Source organism: Choristoneura fumiferana, chromosome 17 (genome assembly GCF_025370935.1).
Source record: "Choristoneura fumiferana chromosome 17, NRCan_CFum_1, whole genome shotgun sequence".
NCBI lineage: Eukaryota > Metazoa > Arthropoda > Insecta > Lepidoptera > Tortricidae > Choristoneura > Choristoneura fumiferana.
In genome coordinates, this window is record NC_133488.1 from 586,169 (window position 1) to 607,654 (window position 21,486).

General features: G+C 37.7%; 1 protein-coding gene across 2 annotated transcripts; it reads right to left on the bottom strand.

Annotated features, from left to right (window-relative positions):
• Window positions 1–2,036: 2,036 nt before the first annotated feature.
• On the bottom strand, window positions 2,037–15,174 carry LOC141436686 (putative inorganic phosphate cotransporter). 2 transcript variants are annotated; one of them, XM_074099695.1, is made up of 11 exons: window positions 15,106–15,174; window positions 13,675–13,814; window positions 10,851–11,030; window positions 10,587–10,725; window positions 10,022–10,239; window positions 9,498–9,647; window positions 8,566–8,698; window positions 6,475–6,599; window positions 3,482–3,604; window positions 2,775–2,910; window positions 2,037–2,152 (listed from the first exon to the last, which is right to left on the bottom strand). In XM_074099695.1, the coding sequence occupies exons 1-11, from the start codon at window positions 15,161–15,163 to the stop codon at window positions 2,109–2,111; spliced, it is 1,446 nt and encodes a 481-aa protein (XP_073955796.1). In that variant the 5' UTR covers window positions 15,164–15,174; the 3' UTR covers window positions 2,037–2,108. The 2 variants fall into 2 exon arrangements, with proteins under 2 accessions (XP_073955796.1, XP_073955797.1); XM_074099696.1 differs by lacking the exon at window positions 9,498–9,647.
• Window positions 15,175–21,486: the final 6,312 nt, after the last annotated feature.

Below are 21,486 nucleotides of genomic sequence, written 5' to 3' on the forward strand. Positions count from 1 at the left end.
GCGGAGATGCAATGTGATGCAAAAATTTTGATGTTTTATAGCGTGACAAGCGACGTCAATTTGACTCTAAGACGTTAATAATCCATACTAATATTATAAATGCGAAAGTGTGTGTTATGTATGTTTTCAGACGACCAGATGGCCTAGTGGTTAGAGAACCTGACTACGAAGCTTGAGGTCCCGGCTTCGATTCCCGTGTCGGGGCAGATATTTGTATGAAAAATACGAATTTGTTCTCGGTCTTGGGTTTTAATATGTATTTAAGTATGTATCTATATCTATATAATTATATTTATCCGTTGCTTAGTACCCATAACACAAGCTCTGCTAAGCTTACTTTGGGACTAGGTCAATTGGTGTGAATTGTCTCGTGATATTTATATTTTATATATTTTATTTATATATTTATGTTTGTGTTTGTATGTTTGTATATTTGTCCGTCTTTCACGTCGAAACGGAGCGACGGATTGACGTGATGTTTGGCATAGAGATAGTTTATGGGCCTGCGAGTGACTTAGGCTACTTTTTATCCTGGAAAAATGCAGTTCCCGAGGCAACAGCGCGCGATAACGGAAACCGAGTATTTAGTATATTTATTTTTTGTAGAACAGAACAAACCTAAGGAATTCATTATTTGTCGTAGCCCCCGGCGCAATTTTTTTTATATTATAATTATGATAGGGACAAACAAGCAGACGGGTCAAAGCAATCACCGCCGTCCATGGACATCCGTAACATAATCTGAGTTACGGATGCGTTGTCTGTCTATCTATCTGACTGCCTGTGGTATTGTAGACTCTCAAATAAATGGACCAATTTTAATGCTGTTTTTGCCTTTGGTTATTAGCTATATATCATTAACATAAGATATTGAAGTTTGAAATGATAATGTCGGGATGTTTTGAACTTCTTTAAGTTGATTGTAATAAGGCACTTGTCTCACCGCCAGCGAGGAAACGATTGGCTATCGACTATTTTCTCGCTCAAGAAACGAACAAAAGATATAAGATCCTGTGTGAGTAAAAGAGACACATATATTAATAGTTGATCGCTGGCGGTTCACACTGGCGGCGAGAACTCGCTCTTACATCTTTTGTCGCAGCGACAAGAGCTATAAAACTCGCTGAGCTATAATACTCGCTCAGCGAAGTCAGCTTGGCGTCCGCCCCGCACAAGCGATTCGAGTGGAGCGAGTAATCGCCCGTCGCACTCGAACACTCGCTTACAGCCGAGCGACAAAACTACACCCGCTTCTCGCTGCTCGCCCACTCGTTTCTAGTTACTCGCTCTACTCGCTTCTCGCTCATCGTCGGCGGTGGGACAAGTGCCCTAAGTTGATTGTAATAACACTAATAACAGTCGCTGAACTTATGTCATTGAATTTGACGAGAACGATCTTTGCTCCTGTTATAATTTTTATTTTTACATGTATAGTATTATTATTGGCGGCTCCAAATCGCTACATGCTTGTGTAACATTGTTGTTTGTGGGAGCTTATGAAATATTATTGAGTACCTCGGGAATGGAAAAGGGTTGCCCTTTATTTTTGCATCAAATAATCTCCCGTCGGAGAGCTTTTGTACGTTCAGCCAAGTTTTATTATTGAAATAAACAAAAAGGGTACGGGTTTGTTGTTTTTAACGTCGAGACTGCACGCAATCATCATCATCTCTATTTATAAACCTCAACCTTACCACTATAGGCTATTTTGGGGTCTACTGCTACGGGTAGGTACACCATATAAATACAAAAAACGAAATTCTGAAAGTCGGCAAAGAAACGAAAGTGAAGATAGGCCGGCAGCGCACCCGCAGTCCTAATGATGCTGTAGGTGTTCAATGGGCAGCGGTGATCACTTACCATCAGGTGACCTTCATGCTCGTTTGCCAGCTATTTGACATAAAAAAACATAATATAATTAATATGCAATAATTTAATTATTATGAATAACATTATTACTTTTTTTATGTCAAATAGCTGGCTGGCTGGCTAGTACATATTAAGTAGAAAAAAAAACGATTTTACAACAACGACCGTTTATATTTGTTACAATAGTCATATTAACATCCCAATCGTCTTCTTTTTTTTTATTCTAACTGCGAACAGAGTCACTTTCCTTCTTCCACGTTGTTACTCTTCAGGGCCGTTTCCTCTGAAAAAAAATACACGTTTTCGTCAGATAAAGGCTACGTAGTGCGGTGTGCGATGTTTCATTTATTTTTTTATGAAGCCTGACCAATGATGTATCAGGAAGTTGATAAGAGGAAGGTCTCAGAGTGTGGTATTGAGCTAATAAACGTATTTCTAGGTTCCATACAGAAAAGTGACGAACGAAACTATATCGCTACAGGGTCCGTCCGTCTGTCCGTCACAGGATTCTTTCTCAAGAACCATGATAAAATAAAGATTGGTTTTTTGGAATCTTTTTGTATTTTTTGACCATCAGTGGTGTAGCGGTATAGCACGCGGTACGGAATACCGAGGACCTGGGTTCGATTCCCAGTGATGGTCTTATTTTTCTGGTTTTTCTGTGCATCTATATTTCAGTTTGTATTTTCAATTCATGATAAAATAGCCTGAAATATAAACAGCTCTTGATTTTTTTTACTAGGAATTTGTTATACATGGGAGGAAATAGAGCGGGCGGGTCTGTCTGTGGCGGAAGAGTCTGTCTGCTGCCGGTCATTAAAGAAAGTATAAACCCTTTTCTTGAAGGCTCTGATGCCATAATTATCTGGAAACACTGCTGATGGTAGTTGATTCCACAATTTAACCTGGATCATCTCTTCTGTAGTCAGGGTTGTCCCACGGCTGACGTTGACTGCTGAAGAAGATGACGTAGACTGTGTTGGTGATGACGCTCAAAGCGGCCGTGGAGAGGAACACGATGCGCCACCGGCTGACGTCAGTCTGGAGAAGAAGGGTGAATTGATAAAATGTGTTATTCACGATGCCCAGTTATCTAACCTATATATAACAAATTTCCAATTATCCAAATCCGTCCAGCCATTTTAGCGAAGGCGTAACAAGCACACACACACCCATACTCACAAACTTTCGCATTTATAACATAAGTTACAATTTGACAGTTACGATAAATTTAATGATATTGCTCCATATTAATAACCTAACCTAACCAACAAAAAGTTGGAAAACCCTCGACTTTGTCACTTCAAAGTTCTATATCTCAAAAACGTTTAAAAAAGTTTGATGAAACATATCTAAGAACCATTGCTAGATAACCTGATTTCAATCAAAACAAAACCGCATTCAAATCGGTCCACCCGTTAAGAGCTACGGTGCCACCGACAGACACACGGACACACAGAGCGGTCAAACTTATAACACCCTCTTTTCGCGTCGGGGGTAAAAAATCATCCAGCACTAGGCTACAGAGAGCTACGCTAGGCTAGGCTACAAACAAACATACGTTCGAAAAACACAACCGTACTTCGGGACGTCGGGTAAATATTAGACTTACGGGATCATTGTTTAAAATAAGACCAGTGAAGATAGGCGTCAGGATGCTGCCGGAACAAGCAAGGAAGTTGGTGATGGACAGCAGCACTCCAGCGAAGTTGGGGGACAAGTCCAAATGGCTCATCTGCAATGTAATAGTTATTTGTGTCACTAGGGAGCAAAATGGTGTATTTACGGCGAGGGCGTAAATTGAATCCAGAATGTAGCGAAGGATTCTACAATAGTGAGCGTAGCGAGGATTCTATAGAATCCTGAGCGATGAGGGATAAAGTGTTAACGCCCAAGATGAAAATAATTTTGCTCCCGAGTGGCTCATACAGCTTTTCACACCAAGCATTAAGAAACTTGAAAAAAAAATCTAAATAATATTAAAGAACAACCAGCATAGAAAATGGCGTGGCTTTACTATTATCAACTTCAAAAAATGCCATTTGCAATAAACCACTTAGAAAAGCCTTGAACAGAAAAGTTGCACTTTGCTCCCTCTCGCCAGGGAGGAAAAGTTACTTTTCTGAAGGAAAGGTATGAAAAAATTATTATCATACCGTGACAATTAACAGAGTCAGATCTGCAATTATTCTGCCACAGTCAAATATACTGTTTTATATGGACTTTGACGTAATTGTAAAATGGCTAAATTGTAGATCCGACTCTGTTAATTGTCACGCTCGTAACGTTTTTAACTTTCGTGATTTTTACTCTTAGTCAAAATACCACGCATAGGACTTATCACGCTAACACACACGAGTACCTAATATTTACTTCGACGTTTCGGCAACATTACAGTGGCCGTGGTCACTAGTAGACTGAAGCGTGGGGTGTCAAGTCTGCCTAGCAGCGCGAGTCCTTCGAACTACCCGCACTTGATCACAAATAGTACCGGCACTCGTATCACGAACTACCCTCACTTGGCCGAAACGTCGAAGTAAATATTACTCGTGTGTGTTAGCGTGATAAGTCCTGTGCGTGGTATTTTGACTATCACTATGTATGCCTGTATACAGTGTTTTAAAATTTAGTTGGACTGAAAAGCCCCGAATAGGGTGTATCGGAATGTTTTATTATGCACATTGAAAGTAATATTGGCTTAGGGGTGATTGGGTGTTGAGTCAAAGAACTTTTTTCAGGATAATTTGAACTAATTTAATTATGAAAAATGCTAGCTTATGTACTAGAATATTTTTATTGTCTATTTATTAAACCAAGATACTTAAGTGACGTTTCATGTGTTACCTGTTTTTTGCGTCTCATAAAAAGTGATGTGCCGCAACCGGTTATCACCGAAAGATTTTGTAGGTACCTATGTTATATGTATCTAAATTGTCCCAAGAATCTCTACTCCGCGAATTCTGCACTGCTGGACGAGCCAGATTATTAGCTGCAGGCACGAGAGAAGCTGGTTACTGGCTCCACGCGCTCCCCTCCCGAAACATGGGCACCTTCCTAGAACCCAATACCCTGCGACTGTCGGTATGCCTACGCCTCGGGTCCCGGTCTGCGCCCCACATCGGTGTCCCTGCGGAAACGACGTGGACCGGCTTGGGCATCACGGTCTTTCCTGCCAGAGAAGTGCGGGTCGTTTCTCAAGACATGCTGCCCTTAATGATATTATCCGTCGGTCTCTTGCTACGGTCAATGTGCCGGCTATTTTAGAGCCGACAGGCATATCTAGAAATGACGGCAAGAGACCGGACGGAATGTCTCTGATTCCATGGAGTATGGGACGTGTGCTAGTGTGGGATGCAACTTGTGTTGACACACTGGCCCCGTCTCATCTCCACCGAACATCAATAAGGGCAGCAGCAGCAGCAGAAATGGCAGAAACTGCCAAAGCAGGAAAATACAGTGGTCTCGGTGCCGAATATGATTTTGTACCTTTCGGCGTCGAGACCCTTGGTCCGTGGGGCCCTGGCGCTCTGAGTCTCTTCAAAGATCTATCAAAGAGACTCAGAGATACCACAGGAGACCAAAGAGCTGGCAGTTTCCTCGCTCAACGCATCAGTCTTGCGATCCAGCGGTGAAATGCTGCCAGCATCTTCGGTACTATGCCGCAGGGTCCATTTTTAGATTTATTATAGTTTTAGCTTATTTAATTTTATTGTACCTAATATACCTTTTTTATGTTTATGTAATATAATTTGTAAAAAATATGCGATGTACAAAATATAAAGTTATGAACGGATCCGTGACGTACTAACACGTAGGGCACTTAGGACATTCTAGAAGATGTAAAATGGGTTTAATAAAAATGCGACCGTTTTGGAGATATTTCTACTTTTTATAGATGTTGATATTTAAGTTTCAATTTCATTCTAAGTACGATCCGCCTCAATGCTTACCATAAAAACACATACCATAACATGAGAAAACGCACTGAACACATCCGATCACAATACGAATAAAGTAACGAATGTCGAATACGAAAAACATGAATTACGTTGTGTCATACTCTTATCTGGCCTACTAGAAAACTGTAACTTCGTATATTGTCGTCCCACTTACGCTTTTCTCATTTACGCGAGTGAAAGAGACGGTGCGGTACGAACTCCGTTTGTCCAGTTTTGTGGTAGCCCCTCTGTGTTATGATTTTTTACGTTGGCACTAAGTGATGAACACTGTATTTTTTCCTGTCCTTAGATTTTATCACTTTGTCGTAAAAGTGCATTTATATATTTTCAAAATGGAAAGTAGAATATTGAATGCTTTATTATATATACGTTTTATCGATTATTTACAATTATATCGGAAACCGAAATCATAGAGCAGCACTGTTCGTTTTATGCTGGCCACATTATTTTTACATTTGACATTTCGGACTGTCATTTTAGTATCTTGGTTTCACAAATAGACCATAAGTTAATCTACGGTGGCTTATCTGAATCGATCGCGCAGAATTGATCGAGCGCAGCATTCCAAAACTATCAACGCCCACGCCGACGAAGACCAGACGAGTACTTGGTTCTTAGTTTAGGAGTTACATGGGAAACAGCTTACCATAAAACCTGCCGCGTTGAAGCCACTCAGCGTCAGCGCGGTCACCAGTGTTACGATGGCCGCTACCTTGTTCTCTGGACCCAAGAACGACAATACTATCAGCCCTGCTGCCATTCCAAAGAATGCTGGAATCAAAACACGATCATTATTAGCTAGAGGAGGATTTGCGATTTTATCATTCATCCACCATTACCTCTCATATTTAAATAATTTATTGTATGTAACTATTATTAATGAGCAGGTAAATTTAGTTTCATCTCCCTTGCTACGGCTTGGATCTAATTTCAGCAATGGTAGTTAATAAAACATGCCTTGACAGTAAATAAATAAAAAATCAAGGTAGTTTTGAAGGACGGTTAAAAAATTATTAAAAAATTAAATGAAAACGGTGGCTGTGGTTCGTTAGTCTAACAACTAGTAGCATGGTGTACGGTTGTGTCACTCTGAAGATGAGCTCTGGTTGAGTTCGAAACGCGTCAGTGTAGTGGGTGGTGGTGATAGATGGGTTTGTGTGATTTGTGTGTGTTCTTACAGTGTGGAAGGTGGAGGAACTGCATGAACACGCATATTTTGCATAAGCTTAGCTATCGTAAGGTCGCGGGTGAGCAAGGAAATTCTTTTAGTTCTCTCCTATTTAGTTTTCTAGAATTCCTATCGAACAACAGCAAAACCAACTAGACACTGACAAAATTGTTCTCTGATGTAGAGAACCTTATTTAAAAAAAAAAACTAAACTACTAGTCAGTGTTTGCCCCCTTTTGTCTTCGCCCTAGGGATGCATTTTCCGAAACAAAAACTAGCCCATGTTGATGGAATAATTATTTTCTGTGAGTCAAAACATATTGTGAGAATTATTTAAGAAGTATCGGAGATTACTTCCTGCAGAAAAAGAAATGGGCTATCTTATGCCCGCAAATATAATTCAGTTTACACTAAACAAAAACTATCAAGCGATCATAATTCGACCACATCTTTGGTTTTTTATTAATCTTTATTATTATTCCGCATTAGTCCGCATGTGGGGTCTGTATACATACTCGTACATAAACTTCATATAGATATAACGAAAACTTAAATAACACATTCTTATTTGTGATCCTTACTTATTTTGTATTTTTTTATAATATTTCTTATTTTAGCGGGTGTAAAAAAAAATATGTAGAAATTTAAACTTTCCACGTATATCTACAACAGTTCTTTAGATACTACTCTGTGTAAAAGATCAATAGATGAATAGCGTATCGACAGTAAAAGGGCTCCGATTAGGGTTCCGATTAAGGCTAAAGAACTCTAAAAATACAGTCAGTTACAACACTTATTGAACGAAAAAATCTTTGTTAATCCAACTGTACGACGACCTAGATTGGTGGCCAGTTTGATAATTTTCAAAACCTCTGCAAAACGGAAGGGGCCTTTTTGAAAAGAAATGATAACGGAGGGATGATTTAGTGAGGGCATCTGACGACTGGACCGAGGAGATAGCCAGGAGTGCTGAAGGGAGATATCTCGGGTCAAGATACTTTTGAGTACATTACAATAGCCTTTGGGAGTCCCTTTAAACGTTAGGTTTGTAACGTGTATAATAAGAAGAAAATACGGCTTTTTCTTATAAAACTTTGAAATATTAATGGAAAAACAAATACATATGGTATCCAGATGTAAGTTTGAGTGTTATGACTTTAATTTTTAACAAAGTTTTTTAATAGTTTTACTTTAAAAGTACGTCAGGATAAGTGACGTCAGAGTTCACTATTTACTACACAAAAACTTTAGGAGAATCGCGTTTATAGGCTTATAATAACCTAACTAACAAAAAGTTGGAAAACCCCCAACTTTGTCACTTCAAAGTTCAATATCTCAAAAGCGGTTGATTGATTTTGATGAAACGTGTCTAAGAACTATTGCTAGAAAACCAGATATCAAATAAAAAAAGCGCATTCAAATCGGTCTACCCGTTTAAGAGCTATGGTGCCACAGACAGACATAGCGGTTTATTATTATTATACCTCCCCCACTATGTACTGATTTCTACAGTACTTTACATGATTATAAACTAAAGTATAAAAAACTTTCGTATGTTGATAAACTTACAAATGGAGTTGAAAACCTTCCTGCACGTGTTGACTGAAAGAATATTTCCGTTGTAGATCTTTTCGCAGATGGTGGTTGCTGCGACGCCGCCAGCCCACATGCCGATGTATGGAAGAGCCGAGAGCGAAGCACTCTGGAAAAATTTAGATACATAGTTTCGACCTACGAATAAATAATAAGGTTTCGACCAACGACATTTTGCCTGGTTTTTTGCTACCGACCGTACACCATAGATATTTCTGTGTGCTATAGGCTGACCAGGAATATAAAAAACCTGACGCGAGGGCAGTACTTCTACGTTTTATATTGCAACATTGTTTACATTATTTTATTATACGATACCTACCAATCATATTGACATCGGTGTCGGTGATGTTATTTAAAGGAATATTTTATAATTCCTCAGACTTTTTCTATTATGACAAGTACTTTTATGCATTGTGAATTATTTTCCTTCTAAGGATATGGATAATTTTCGGCATTTTAACGCACAAAAACACAAAATAACACTTTAAAATACGACGCGCAAACAACGTTAAATTTTGACAGCAATAGACACAGCGCTGACATTTGAATTTATTGTTACCAGTGCAAGAAATAAGTTCTATTGGTTTTCAGTTTTTTATAATTTTGGTCCTCATTCTGCACATAAAACAATACTTACGGTCGGGATAGTTATGTGTAAATAAATTAATAATGTAGGTATATTAAAGTATATCCTATCTGATGCCTTGTAAGTTGCATCAACAACACATGCTTCGCTTACTTTGGGACTTGGTGAATTGGTGACACAAGTCCCGTGACAGTTATTGATATCGACTTCCACCTACATTTTTTAGCTTGCATATCGGGACCTCATCAAAAGGGATCGCGTTCTATATCCAGTATAAATCAAGTCTAAGGTAAGCATTGTTTATCCATGGTTAACTCACTGTTTTCAAAGATATCTGCAGGCCTCGCTCTAAGTACGTGGGCATATCCACAAAGAACAGCCCAAAGATTACAGAAGAACCGATGTGAGTTATCACGAGCACCCTCATTTCCTTCGAGTGTATTATTTCCCTCCAAGGAGTTGGAAGAACCTGGAAAATAACTAAATAACAAAACCGATGGACACAATTTTGGGTGAGTAAAAAAATCACCTCCTTTTCATAATTTCTAGTTTTATCCCTAAAGATGAAAAACAGAACCCTTATAAGATCGCTTGTTAAGTTTGCGATGATAAAACAGACAGACGCATCATGGTGAAACTATAAACAATTCATTTTTGCTATTTTGGTTATAACTCAAATGCATAAATACAACTTCCCACTGTCTCCCAGCAGATTTTAAACCTCAGGCATAAAATCTGCCTGAAAAGAGATCTCTCAGTTGTTGCCTCTTTGCACAGACACACTCTTAAGTTTTAGTAAATTCTTAAATATTTCAGTTATTCCATCTTTTGCTTATTCCTCACCTTTATATTAGCAGATTTCAACCCCTTCTCAATATATTTTTGTTCTTCATCACCCATCAGTCTGTGTTCTTCCGGCGAGCTTGCTGCAGCCAGGTACCAGACGGCTGCAGTCACGAGGGCAAGAACCGATATAGAGTAGAATATCAGCTTCCAGCCTATGGCTGTCTCTGCCAGTATACCAGACACTGGCATGGCAACAACTGTGCCAATCATTGAACCTAGAAAAAGAAAAACAGTTGTCAATCTGTTTGAAAGAGTTGGTAATATTGTATGGTATTGGTATGGTGGTAATTTATTACAAATCAGATAACATAAACAAAATAGAACGATATAATGACAGGCAAAGTAGCAGGGAAGCAGAAGATTAGAAGAAAGGAAATGTTCATATCGCAGTTATGTCAGGAAATTTGATATCAAGACCGTGAAACAAATGTTGATCAAACTAGTTTTGAAATAGAAAAGATTAAAAAGTGACATCAAGCCTTCAGTAATGGACACTTAATAAAAAAAGAAGGCAATAAACAGAGCTTATCAGCCATTTACAATCATGTAACGTAAGCCATACCTCCGTAGACAATACCAGTGTAGGTCGTCCGTTCGTGAGCCGGCAACCAACGTCCTATTAGCGTATGCGAGGCGGGATAAAGACAGGCTTGGGTCAATCCCATGCAAACCCTGGCGGCGCACATTAGGCGCCAACCACCCTGAAAAAGATGCGCTCAGATCACTGCCCAAGATAATCCTAATACAGTATCTTTTTAAATAAATGCTTTATAATATATTGTCAATCCAATTTAAAACAGGAATATGAAAATTCTTCAAAACTTACCAGCTCAGCAAGGGTTGGTATCATCAGATTGATGAGCCCGTTTGCCAGAAGAGAGACCAGCAGGATTGGCTTCCCTCCAAACCTCTTCGACAGCAGTCCACTAGGTATCTGCATTATGATGTAACCCCAGAAGAACGAGGACAGGATGAGACCTTGAGTTTCCTTATCCCAATTGTATATCTGGAAAACAATTTTTTTTTATTCCACTGGATGGCAAACGAGCAAGTGGGTCTCCTTATGGTAAGAGATCACCACCGCCCATAAACATCGGCAAGACCAGGGGTACGAGTATTGCAGATGCGTTGCCAACCTAGAGGCCTAAGATGGGATACCTCACGTGCTGTTAATGATAGAAAATGATGTTTCTGGTTTGAAAAAGGTTAGGTTAGGGGCCATCCATAAAGTACGTCACACCTATTTTGACCATTTTTATAAAAGATTTCGAAAAATCCTGAAGTGGGGTCCGAACCCACGTTCTTCTGCTTGAGAGGCCACAGGTCAAATACTAGCCTACATTAAGACGAAGAAGACATTTTAGTGATGTACCTAAGTGATATGTTAGTAAGTATGTTGTTTTTGAGTAAAATTAAACATTAATTAAAATACAAATAAGTACAAAAAAAATATTAACAGGAAAATAATTATTTGATACAATACAGAAATATCTATCAGAATCGAGATTAAGAGATTTGAAAACTTTAGAATTAAACGATAACATGCAGAAAAAAATACAAAATTGACATAAAAACAACCAATGTGTGTGTGTGTGTGTGTGTGTGTGTGTGTGTGTGTGTGTGTGTGTGTTCCAAATGGTGCAAGTGTTTGTACCATCAGCCAAATAAGTGGTTTCTGAAATGAATATGTCAGACACGTTTATTGGCATTATTGTTTTATGACGTGCAAACGATTATCAACTTTAGGGTGGTAGACCACTATTTGGCTGATGGTACAAAAAAAAGTGTATCAATTAGGTACTTAGTTAATTTTTTTAACTCCACCCTGATATTAAATTTCTAGGCATGTAACGAAATAATTGAAATGTTCGGTGCACTGACATTTCAATTTATTGGACCGCAGATTCGGTCTAGACTGTTCCAATTAAAATCAAAACTGAATCAGTATTTGGTTTCGTGAAATATTTTTGCATATTTAACAGACCTCGATGGTAAAGCTTAATTTATAGGAAGCGATAAAATTTTGTTAAGCTTTTAAAACATTGCTGAGCTACACGGCAATCTTAACTTATCCTACTAAAATGTATTACTTATAACGCAGTTAAAATAAATTAATTATATAATAAAATAATTAATTAAAAATTATAATTAATTAATTATATATATCTACGTACCTAATACATTTATTTTTATGTTTTTAAAGTCACACAATAAATTAGTTTATAGTTTACAAATTATCTATTTATTTATGTAGTCTTATGTAGTTAATGGTGTGTAGTATGTCTTTATAACGGCCCGAGGGTTGCCGACGGTGCTGGCTAAAAATCAGCGCTGGGGTGTTCTTAACGCTTCAGCATTATGCTGAGCCAGTGTCCGATTCACAACCGCAATGACACATACCTTTGTGTTGTTTTTTTTGTACCTAATAATATTGTTGTCTTGTGTTGTGAATAAATGTATTTTCTTTCTTTCTTTCTTCTTTAAAATACCTGGGCGACCAAGTTTTACTGGGAGTTCTTTTTTGTTAAATTGTGTCATACATACAAGCTAGTAGCATGGTGAACGGTTCTATTGCTCTGAAGATGAATTATAGTTGAGTACGAAACGTGTCAGTGAAGTGCGGTGGTGGTGACCTGGTGACAGTTGGGTTTGTGTGATTTGTGCGTGTTCTTACAGTGAGGTGGAAGAGCTGCATGAGCACGATACACAATACAAATATTATTTATTGCAATCCACAAATCAGTACAAAAAAATAATATAGACACATAAATTCAGCACATTTGTTGCACGGACGTAGCTATAATATTTAAGGTCGCGGGTGAGCAAAGTGATTGTATATGTATAGTTCATTGATACTCGTATAAAATAGCACCTAATTAAAAAAAAATGTTTTTTTTTAAATAATATCATGGGACAATTGACACGAATTGACCTAGTCCCAAACTAAAGCTTGTAGTACTATGGGAACGTACGTAGGTGGGTATGTACTAGGCAACAGATAAACATCCATACTAATATTACAAATGTGAAAGTGTATGTGTATGTATGTTTGTCCGTCTTTCACGTCGAAGCGGAGCGACGGATTGACGTGATTTTTGGCATAGAGATAGTTTATAGGCCATAAAGTGACATAGGCTACTTTTTATCCCGGAAAAATGCACAGTTCCCGTGGGAACAGCGCGCGATAACCTAATTCCACGCGGACGAAGTTGTGGGCAAAAGCTAGTACTTAAATATACATAATATACATAATAGGGATGTTGACTCCACCAATCAACTGACGTACTTTTTATAAGCTGTCAAAACACAATTCTCCTATAGAGTTTGAATGGAAATAGCCACATATGACGTCACTTGTTCGCCAACTCAATCAACTAACTATTTATCTAATTTTGCAGTTAATCGAAAATAATTTGGTTATCAGGGCTAAAATAAAGCGTTTTTTTACTGGAGTCGTGTCTTCGAATTATTTTTTAATGGTGTCAACATCCCTATTAAACATCCAGGACCGGTGAACGAACATTCGTATTTTTCAAATAAACATCTGCCCCGACCGAGGATCAAACCGAGACCTTAAGCTTCGTAGCCAGTTTATTTAACCGTTTGGCTATTCGTTCATCAAATAGGTACATAGGCATATCGAAGGTTACCTTAATGCTAGTATCGTTCCTGCGGCTTTCGTCAGTCATGGCCAGCACTGCCACGGCCATGCTGCCACGCGCGATGAAGAGAGCTATCATGCACACACACATTGAACCCATCTGGATGTGGCGAACACCAATACCGTAGTCTGGAAAACAAGCACAAAGTCATCAACATAACATACTGTACAAACCCCCGAAGCGAATTCAAATTTAAGTCGTTTATTCTGGAGTAGGTCGCGAAGGGCTCTTTTACATGTATTTTTTTTTAACCCAAGACGCAAAAACAAGCTAGACAACAAGCTTCTCATTTATAAAGCAATTCTAAAACCTATCTGGACATACGGCATTCCGATATGGGGAGTTGCCAGTAAGAGCAACATAGCATGCCTGCAAAGGGTTCAAAACAATATACTACGGACCATAACAAATGCTCCGTGGTTCGCAAAGAACGATGAAATACACGAATATGTGAATATGGCAACCGTAGCAACAGAGATTGAACGCTATAAACAACAACACATAGCTCGCCTCACCCATCACTCCAATCCTCTAGCTTCAGGATTGCTCCAAAATGCCAGTGTGGTTAAAAGATTAAAACGTAACCATATTATTTAAGTAATGCAAGAGGCACTGGTCTCTAAATTTACACAACGCCATTCCACATACAACTCATCTGATTATAGTCTGGCGACTGATTGCAGATTAAAACAAAAACAAAAAAAAAAAAAAAAAAAAAAAAAAAAAAGGCAAAAAGAGGGGTGTTATAAGTTTGACCGCTATGTGTGTCTGTCTGTCTGTCTGTATGTGGCACCGTAGCTCTTAAACGGGTGGACCGATTTGAATGCGGTTTTTTATTTCAAAGCAGGGTTTCTAGCGATAGTTCTTAGACATGTTATATTAAAATCGATTCAGCCGTTTTTGGGATATTGAACTTTTAAGTGACAAAGTGGTGGGGGTGTTCCAGCTTTTTGTTGGTTAGGTTATCAAAGAGAGGATGTTAGGTAAGTTTGATACTAATTGTCTGTCAGCCTGTGGCACTGAAGCTTTCAAACGATACAATTTTTCTTATGTGAATGCGATTTACTTTGAATGGTGGTTCTTAGCTAGTTGCTTTGGTAGTATTTTAAGTTTATTTAATTAATTTGATGTTTTTCTTAATGTAGTAGATTAGGATTAAGTTTCGATGGAATGAATTTCTGGCCAAGTTTCTTGCGGCACGTTCCTCTTGGCAATGATGGCTTTTCCGAAAGTGCTGGCAGTTTAAAAAAATAAATGTAAAAGTGTAAATAAATGATTTGATATTTAATTTGGACATTATTGAGTTTTATTGTACCTATCTTCAAAATTGAAATTGTGCCTAATAGGGGCGAATTTATAATTAATTTCTACGTAAACGATTCCACCGGTATAACTACGGTTAAATATGAAATACATTACGTTCTATAGCCACGCCCACCGAGCCCTTTCCAAGTCGATTCTTCTCCACTTCCACCATGTTCCTTCCACCTTCACAACACGCAACAGAATGATCATCACCACACAAATACACACTAATACCTTTGTTATAAATAAATAAAAACCCCAATCAAAAACCAACCATACACGACACTCTTTAGGGTTAAGTATTAATTGTTCTACAATTTTGACGATAGGTGTGACTGACATAAGTAAATAAGTTAATTCTTACTAACACTTTAATGATTATATAACCTTCCGGTAAACTATAAATAGTTCGCTAAGATAAATATAAGTTATCTTTAATTGACTCGTTTGACCTGTGAAGCCGCCGAGAACGAATCAATGACCTTTAAAAAATTTCTCCTTCACTTTCAACGCGTACTATAAGGACGACAAATTTATTTTAATTCAATTTTGACTTATTGATCTTAATTTATTGTTTTTTTTATTATTGAACTTGATTAATTTAATTATTTTTATTATTCAACCACATGTCACCACTGGCGCATGCCCAAGTGATTATGAGGATTCCCGGTGGTCAAGTTGGTGTGTCGCCACCTTAAAATAATTTGATAGAGACTTGAAGCAAAAAAAACAAAAATATACGAGAAGAATTAATGTAACAAAAGCTAACAATCCAACGAAAATTTCAAGATATTGTTAAATACTGTATGCGAGGAATACGATAAACGTGTAGTAAAAAACGTATTAAAATAGGAAACAACTATCATTCAATGAATGGGCTACACCCGGAATACATAGGAGTAGGGACGTCTTATATAATCTTTATGATAAGAAATCGTGTACCACTGATGAACGTTTCCACCAGTATGTCAGGGATTATTCAAAATTATTCAAAATTATATGTAATAAAGCAAAAGCAGCCCATGTACTAATAAAATTAAGTCCTCTGATGATAAAATTAAAACAGTTTGGAAAATTATAAATACTGAAACCGGTCGACGTAAGAACGCGGAGTCCTCTATATCATTAAAGATTAACAACGTATTAGAAACGGACGCGGTTAAAGTAGCTAACGAGTTTATCTACTTCTCTAAAATCCCCATCGAAACGACAAAATGTCTCGCGTCTTCCTCAAAGTTAGCTGAATCGCTCTTAAAACAAAATGTATCTATTCCAAACTTAAGTAATTTTAAATTCACGCATGTCTCGTGACATCATTAAGACTTTTAGATTGTTGAAAGTAAAAAAAACGGAAGACTTGTGGGGCGTCTCAGTTAAGGTTCTACATTCTATTTTAGATGTCGTTGCTCCAACTTTAGCATTTATATTTAATAGCTGTATAGATGAAGGCGTATTTCCAGATTTGATGAAATATAGTAAAGTAGTTCCTATTTTTAAATCAGGTGATAAAGATAATCCCTCTGATTATCGTCCTGTGTCCATCCTATCAGCGTTTAGCAAAATATTCGAAAAAATAATGCTGACGCAAATGATCTCGCATTTTAATACCCATAAAATCATGCATCCACAGCAGTTCGGATTCACAAAAGGCAGGTCTACTACAGACGCGGGTCATAGTTTAGTTAAATTCATATTGCAAGCTTGGAGGAATCACATGACGCTATAGGTGTATTCTGCGACCTTTCGAAAGCTTTTGATTGTGTGGATCATGATACTTTAATTTGTAAGTTAAATTTTATGGCATTCGTGGCCTCGCTTTAGAACTCATTAAATCTTACCTCACACAAAGAAAGCAAAAGGTAGCGATTAACGGAACGGTATCGGAGGATCTGTGGTCGAAATGGGAGTGCCTCAAGGATCCATTCTTGCCCATTCCTGTATCTTATTTATGTAAATGACCTTACTTATATGGTAAGCCAAAAGTCGGGTATAGTTATGTTTGCTGACGACACGTCTTTACTGTTCAAGGTTAGTAGAAAAGATACCGACTTCATTGAGCCCAATGAAACCCTGTCCGTGATATCCGCATGGTTTGCTGCCAATAATTTGTTACTAAATCCTAAGAAAACTAATGTATTAAATTCTCGTTGATAAATTCATCTAGCTCGAATTCAGTTTCTAATATAAAGTTAAATGGTCAAACTATTGAATTTGTAAAATCAACAGTATTTTTAGGAATAACGCTCGATTCTAAACTACAGTGGGGACCTCACGTCACAGCAATCGCGGGTAGATTGAGCTCTGCTGCTTTTGCAGTTTGGAAAATACGGCAGCTAACCGATGTGGCGACGGCACGGTTGGTGTATTTTGCTTACTTTAATAGCATTATTTCGTACGGCCTTATTTTATGGGGATCTGCTGCAGACATTGAGTCAATTTTTTATCTTACAAAAGAGAGCAATTAGAGCATTTATAAATTTGAAGACGCGTGAATCTTTAAGATCTTTTTTAAGAAACAGATATCCTAACCCTGCCGTCGCTTTATATTTTTGAAATAATCATGTATGTTAGGAAGAACATATGTGATTTTCCCACTAACGTCGATAAGCCAAAGGCTACTAGAAACACAGGGAAGCTTAAAGTTCCATCTTACAGACTGGCTAAAACCAAAAAGTCTTTTCTGGGAATTGCATACGTTTTTATAATAAAATTCCAAAAAATATTATAAATGAAACTGATACAAAATTCAGATTATTGTCAAGAAGACATAATATCAAAGGCGTATTATAAAGTTAATGATTATATCATGGACAGGGATATTTGGAAATAATTCCGATCCGCATTAGCGATCCCTTCAAATAGCGAACCTACTGTGTTAAAAATAAAGTTGTGTTAAATACTTGTGATGTATACATATCATTTAATAATATTGTAAACTGTTTTAAAAAAAAATATATATATATACCTCGTTGAGTTTCTTGCCGGATTCTTCTCAGCAGAGGTTTTTCCGAACCGGTGGTAGATTTTTTTTTGACATTCATAAGTGCTTGTTATAGCCTAAATTGAATAAAGATATTTTGACTTTGACTTTAACGACAAATAACTTCGAGGATAGGAATGACAATTAAGATATATAAATAAGTTCAGAGCATTCGGCTAAAATAGTAAGGAAAATTAGAGGATTCCATTTATAGTAAAGCAATTTTCAATAAAGGCTTCTAAAAACTTAAGACAAATTTAGAGGATATGAATATTGGAGCCGGTTGGATTGGCTCGTGATGATGGCAAGAGACCTGACGGAATGACGCTTGTTCCTTGGCAAATAGGACGGCCGCTTATTTGGGACGCCACATTATGTGTGGACACATTGGCACCGTCTCATCTTGCTAAGACATCATTGAAGGCTGGCGCGACGGCTGCAACGGCCGAACAGCAGAATGCGGTGAATATGAGAATCTGAAGCCGTGGTGGCAGAGTGGTTTGACCTATGGCCTCTCAAGCAGAGGATCGCGGGTTCAAACCCGGCTCGCACCTCTGTGTTTTTCGAAATTCAGGTGCGGAATTTCATTTTAAATTTACCACGAGCTCTACGGTGAAGGAAAACATCGTGAGGAAACCTGCACAAACCTGCGAAGCAGCAATTCAACGGTGTGTGTGAAGTTCCCAATCCGCACTGGGCCCGCGTGGGAACTACTGCCCAAGCCCTCTCATTCTGAGAGGAGGCCTGTGCCAGCAGTGGGACGTATATAGGCTGGGATGAATGATGAGAATCTGGCAAATAATTTCATATTTGCGGCCTTTGCTGTTGAAACGCTTGGTCCGTGGGGTCCTAAAGCAAAAACGCTATTTAAGTTTTTTTAAAAGAAGCTTGCCCGTTCCTGTGGTGACCATGGCTGGCTCTTTCCTCGGTCAACGTATTGGCATTACCATACAACGAGGAAACGCAGACAGCCTTATGGGCACCCTGCCAATAGCAGCGACTTGGGTGATATTTGTAAATTATACATTTTTAGGATTAGAGTAAGTTCTTTTTTTTATTTATTTCTGATAATTATTGTATATATTATTTGTTTGTTTAAAAATAAATTTATCTCATATTGTAATACGGTATTTGACAACTCTTGATTTTGCCATATCTTAATATTATTATGATATATAGATATACATATCGTTGAAAATTGGATTTATAGTGATTTTTTGAAAAAATCTATATACCTGTCTCTTTTTCAAACGCTTTTCTCTATGCAGCAAGTATGGCGGTACTGGCGTGTGACGTCACATGCAGTATGTCTTTCTCTGTCTAATCTTGAATTTCAAACTTTATGACTTTGTTATTTGTAAAGGTAGCTTAGAAATTGATTTTCTATTCGATAACAGGCATTGTGTAGTTTTAATTTATAAAACATATACAAAATAGTCAAATACCGTATTATAAAAATGAAAGTACCTATAGAAATAAGTTAGAGCATATGACTAAAATAGTTAGAGAAATTAGAAGAATAATTTTGTATACAATTTGAATTTATAGCAAGTAAATCATTATAGCAAATGAATTTACGCCGACTGATTCTAAAGCAAATAGAGGAGACATAATAAAAGCGTGATTAAGCCCGGCGAGCGTTTGTACCTAATCCACTTTCGTACCTATAAAAATAACAAATTTAGTGCAGTGTGATCTGTATTTTCTCTTTGTCTAGCAAAAGTTATTGTTATTATCATATCAGGTGTAGGACGTACACTGTTGGACATATTCCTCCCCCATTGACCTCCAGTTATTTGAGGTTTAAGAGAGGGAGTTGCCAATACTCGCTACGCTTTGCATGGAGGTTGGCGAGCGCAGCTGATGTAAGAGTAGACAACATTCAACGTTAATGTTCATAATAGCAGTTAAAAACATAAGACATCTGAGTATTTATATTATGTCGTCGTTTCTTCGAACTAACAAGACGTAGGAATTTCTGTTTGCACTAAAGAGCGATTGTGAGGATATAATAAATATTGTTTTCGAAGTTATTTTAAACACTGTGACACCAACTTATCGTGCGAGGTTGAGTTATAAATAATTGTATAATGTCACTATGTGTCTAACTCTGCCAGTATGTGTTCATACTATTATAAATACGAAAGTAATTCTATTTTTTTGGCAATCCTTTACGCTTAAAACATTGGACCAATTTTAATGAAATTTGGTACAACTGTTATACATAGCGTTAAAAAAATCTCATATTATAATTTAAACTAAATAAGGCTACTGATTACTAATACGATTTAAGAAAAGTAGGTATTTTAATTGTAAAATATAATAATTAAGTTTTGTGTGGAAGTTAAGTCACAAGACAACAGCTTATCTCCATACAATACTTTTTTTTCGTATTTCAATGTTTTTCCACTTGTATCGTATTAGTAATGTATCCTTAATATTTAAAGAAAGAAAGAAAGAAAATCATTTATTTATATCAGCATGACACATAATTAGTAAAAATACAATAAGAAGTGTTGCCGCTATAAAAGGTCCCGGCTCAGCATATCGCGAATATTGCTCTATATGGATGCGAAACGTGGACACTCACGCAGAAGGATAGGGCAAGACTGGAAGCTTTTGAAATGTGGTGCTGGAAGAGAATGAAAGGCATAAGTTGGATGGAAAGGAAACCAATGAGGAAGCCTTGAGAATGGATGGAGAACGGAGTACAATCCTGAATACTGTAGTTGCTAGACGCGGGAATATAATCGGATATTTTGATACGACACGACGGCTTCTTCAAAACAATTCTGGAAGGAAAGACCGAGAGGACGAGAGGAGGAGGTCGACCTAGGCGCAGCTATATTGGTCAGTTAAGGCTGGGATGGGGAAATAGCGGCCCGCGGGCCAAGTCCGGCCCGCGACAAGATTTAATCCGGCCCGCGATCAAAACTAATCATCATCATCAAGGATCATATAAGTTCATCTCGTCATCTCAAGTGTTTATAACCCCCAACGCAAAAAGAGGGGTGTTATAAGTTTGACCGCTATGTGTGTCTGTATGACTGTGTGTCTGTCTGTCTGTCTGTAGCACCGTAGCTCTTAAACGGGTGGACCGATTTGAATGCGGGTTGTGTTTTATTTGAAAACATATTTTCTAGCGATGGTTCTTAGCCATGTTTTATTAAAATCGATTCAGCGTTTTTTGAGATATTGAACTTTGAAGCGACAAAGTCGGGGGTTTTCCAACTTTGTCTTGGTTAGGTTATTTACGAGTTACTTCAAGTAATCTTTCACACCGACCCAGCACATCAAAACAATAAATTTATTATAGATACCTACAGATACCTACATGATTTATTTTTTATGTTACTTGATAGCATAAAAATTATTCCAATAAATGCTCCCTGACCGCGGAAATGTTGTGATTATGTGCTGCATCTCTAATCTATTTCCCCATCCTGAGTTAAGGATAAAGTCGGAGTCGCGTCGTATCAAGAGGTCAAGAGGATGGCTCAGAGGAGGCATCGACA